The following is a 2995-nucleotide window of genomic DNA, read 5'->3' as shown; positions in this document are numbered from 1 at the left end:
CTCTTTTTTTTTTTTTTTTTTTTTTTCCGCCCGCCGCCGCCGCGTCGAAAGAAAAAGGCAATTTTCCCACAGCACAGCGCGGCATCACTGCACAGCACAGCAAATGGCGCAGCAACGCGCAGTCGACTACAGTAATTCGGGGCAGGAATACGCGAAAAAGGCCCAGTTGTCGCCCGCGCATCGAGCCGATGCCGCTGGAAAATTGGGCACCTCGTCGACAGCGCGCAAAGCTGCATTGTTTCCACCACCATCGCCGCCGCCATCCGCCGCCATCCTCGCCAGCCCGCCAACACCACCAACACCCTCGGCCGCCTCTTTCTCCTTCCTCGTCATACCTTCGTCATCACCACCACCACTCCACACCGTACCATCCTTTCCACGCTGGACCCTCTTTTCACATCTGGGCCGTCGCCATGTCAGAAACAGGTAAGTCTCGTCACCACCACCACCACCACCATCCCAACTTGGCACACATGCTCACCATCCTCTCGCCCATCTCGCAAGCAGCAACCGCCACACGGCCCCCGGCAAAGCCTCTGCGCAACGCATCCCCCGCACGCTCCACCGCAAAACACCATCTCGAACCCAACCCGTTCGAGAAATCATTCAGCTCGGGCCCCACCTCGTCCGAATCCATCGACCGTCGCTCCGACCTAAAGAGCGACTCCAAGTCCAGCCTCAGCACCCCTCCCCTCAGCACACGTCCAGGTGCCGCCTATCGCGATCGCACCTTCTCCAAGTCCCAGACATCGCCATCCACCACCAACAACGAAGCCGCGTCCACGCCCAAGCCGCTCCTCCCACCCGTCGCTTCCATCACCTCGCCCGCCGGCGAGTCCAACGCCTATCCTTGGTCCGCAGGTCTCACCAGCTCGCTTCGCTCCGGCCCGCTCTCGCCCGCCATGCTCGCAGGTCCCCAGAGCTCCCACTTTGACCCCAACTCCTTCCGCACCGGATTCACCCCCGACCTCTCCAACTTCAAGACGGGTCTCACCCCGCTCAGCGGCGGCATGTCCTTCCCACCGCCCTCCCCCAACACCGCCGCATTCCTCGCTGCCATGGTCAACAACACCTCTGCACCTTCCACCTCGGCAGCCGCCATCACGCCCAACACGCTCAACGCGCTCACCAACGCAGCCGCCTCCGCCACCGGCTCCATAGACCCCACCGCTCCCAACGCGCCCACCGCACCCGGCGCTGCGCTCTCCACCCAGCCGCAGAACTTTGCAGGCAAGCCCTCCGACGCCCACAACGCCTTTGACCTCGCATTCAGCCGCTCCTTCCCCAACGACCGCGCCGCCGCCGCAGACGCCAAAGCCGGCTCCAAACTAAAGGCGCAGGTCAAGGCGAGCGACTCGGATCGCAGCCTCTCGCAGAGCATCAGCCCGCAGATGATGCAGAAGCCTCTCGATCCCGTGCCCGGCGACCAGCAGAACGCCGCCTCGGGTCTCTTCCTGCTCAGCCGCGCACACCAGGAGATGGCAAAGCGCGACGGCGCAGCAGCCGCATCCACCTCGCTCTACGAGTCCAAGCCCGCCGCCGCAGCGCCAAAGAAGGGTGCAAAGGGCAAAGGCGACGACACCAAGCCCGCCAACAACAAGCGCAAAAAGTCCAACTCGGCCGACGATTCCGCCGCACCCGCCGCTGCCTCGTCGTCCTCATCCGCCTCGATCTCGGCGCCACCTTCCAAGACGGCCAAGACGGCCAAGGGCGGCAAGAAAGCGGCGGCATCTTCCTCGAGCATGAAGGACCTTGGACCGCCCGAAGACGACGACGAGGAGCACTGGGACAGCGACGACGACGGCAAGGGTGGCGAAAAGGGGCAGGACGAGAAGCGCAAAAACTTCCTCGAGCGCAATCGTCAGGCGGCGCTCAAGTGTCGCCAGCGCAAAAAGGCGTGGCTGGCCTCGTTGCAGGCCAAAGTGGAGTATCTGCAGAACGACAATGAGAATCTGCAGAATACGGTGGGTGCGCTTCGCAACGAAAACATGTTTCTCAAGAGTCAGCTGGTGCAGGCTACGGGGGGTGCGCCGTTGCCGATGATGCCGATGATGCCTATGGCGCCGCCGCCGCCGCATGGGGTGGAGCATATGCAGATGATGCCTCATCCGGCGTACATGCATCCGGGCGCTTCGGGGCCACCCATGTCGCAGGCGCAGGGGGCCTTTGTCCCACCGGCGCAGGTGCATGTGCCGCGCGGCGGGATGGCACCGGGATTCGACGTGCAGCGACAGCGACAGAGGACCGAGGGCGACCAGGATGTGGGCGCCAAGCACGAGCGCGAGTGGAGCAACGCCTCGGACGTGTCCAAGCAGCAATCCGGCCCGGCGGCCACCATCAAGGTGTGAATTCCTCCCACTACGACGCCTTTTTTTTTGTATGATATTCCCCTCTTTTCCACCTACCCCAGCTCGGTGTATAGTATGCAAGATGGCCATTTGTATTTCGCATGGATGGGTGGTGTGACAGTTGTACGCTAGTCTTGCTGAGGATCTTGGCGGCTGAGTTTGGCGCTTACGTGGCCGTTTGGCGTCGGAGACAGCAAGTGCGGCTTCTGACGTGGGGCGCTTTTCGAGCGACGGTGCGGGAAGCGGGCGGCGTTGAGCGGGGTACCTTTGGCTTTTGCGTGCGGGAGGCTACTCGCCTGTACGAGGATGCGGATGTGATCAAGATTGACCTTCGAAGTGAAACAGCGGAATTGCAACGAGTGGCTGGGCGGTGAATCCTGCGTTGTACATTCGAGTCCACGGTGCGGGAGCGAGTTCCGACGCAACACGGAGGCTCGAGGAGACAAGTATGCGGGATGCCAGCAGCATGGGCTGTGGCGAGGTGAGCTACTTGGCGAGATAGATGCCTTCCGTAGCAATCAAGGTTTTGGCCTCCGCTCTCGAACGGATGCGATCGGAGGTAGGAGTGACACTTGGTGGTACCTTACAACCAGTGACTTTAGGGCTTTGCCCGGGGTATGGCAGGGGGAACCTTGAGCAACTTCGCC

General features: G+C 62.3%; 1 protein-coding gene across 1 annotated transcript, besides 2 other annotated features; it reads left to right on the top strand.

Moving 5' to 3' along the window:
* Nucleotides 1–103: 103 nt before the first annotated feature.
* PAN0_139d6799 (bZIP transcription factor) lies at nucleotides 104–2348 on the top strand (the record flags this gene model as incomplete). Its single annotated transcript, XM_014797780.1, has 2 exons — nucleotides 104–328; nucleotides 432–2348. 2 exons carry the CDS (start codon nucleotides 104–106, stop codon nucleotides 2346–2348), a joined length of 2142 nt encoding a protein of 713 aa, XP_014653266.1.
* A 128-nt stretch (nucleotides 2349–2476) lies between these two features.
* Nucleotides 2477–2677: a sequence feature (In-frame stop codon was detected at splice-junction site;~hypothetical protein).
* A 258-nt stretch (nucleotides 2678–2935) lies between these two features.
* Nucleotides 2936–2995: part of a sequence feature (In-frame stop codon was detected at splice-junction site;~hypothetical protein) that runs on past the window's edge.

This window comes from Moesziomyces antarcticus (assembly GCF_000747765.1).
Source record: "Moesziomyces antarcticus DNA, scaffold: scaffold_v10139, strain JCM 10317, whole genome shotgun sequence".
Taxonomy (NCBI): domain Eukaryota; kingdom Fungi; phylum Basidiomycota; class Ustilaginomycetes; order Ustilaginales; family Ustilaginaceae; genus Moesziomyces; species Moesziomyces antarcticus.
Note: the sequence above shows the minus strand (reverse complement) of the source record. Positions and strands in the feature narration are given on the sequence as shown.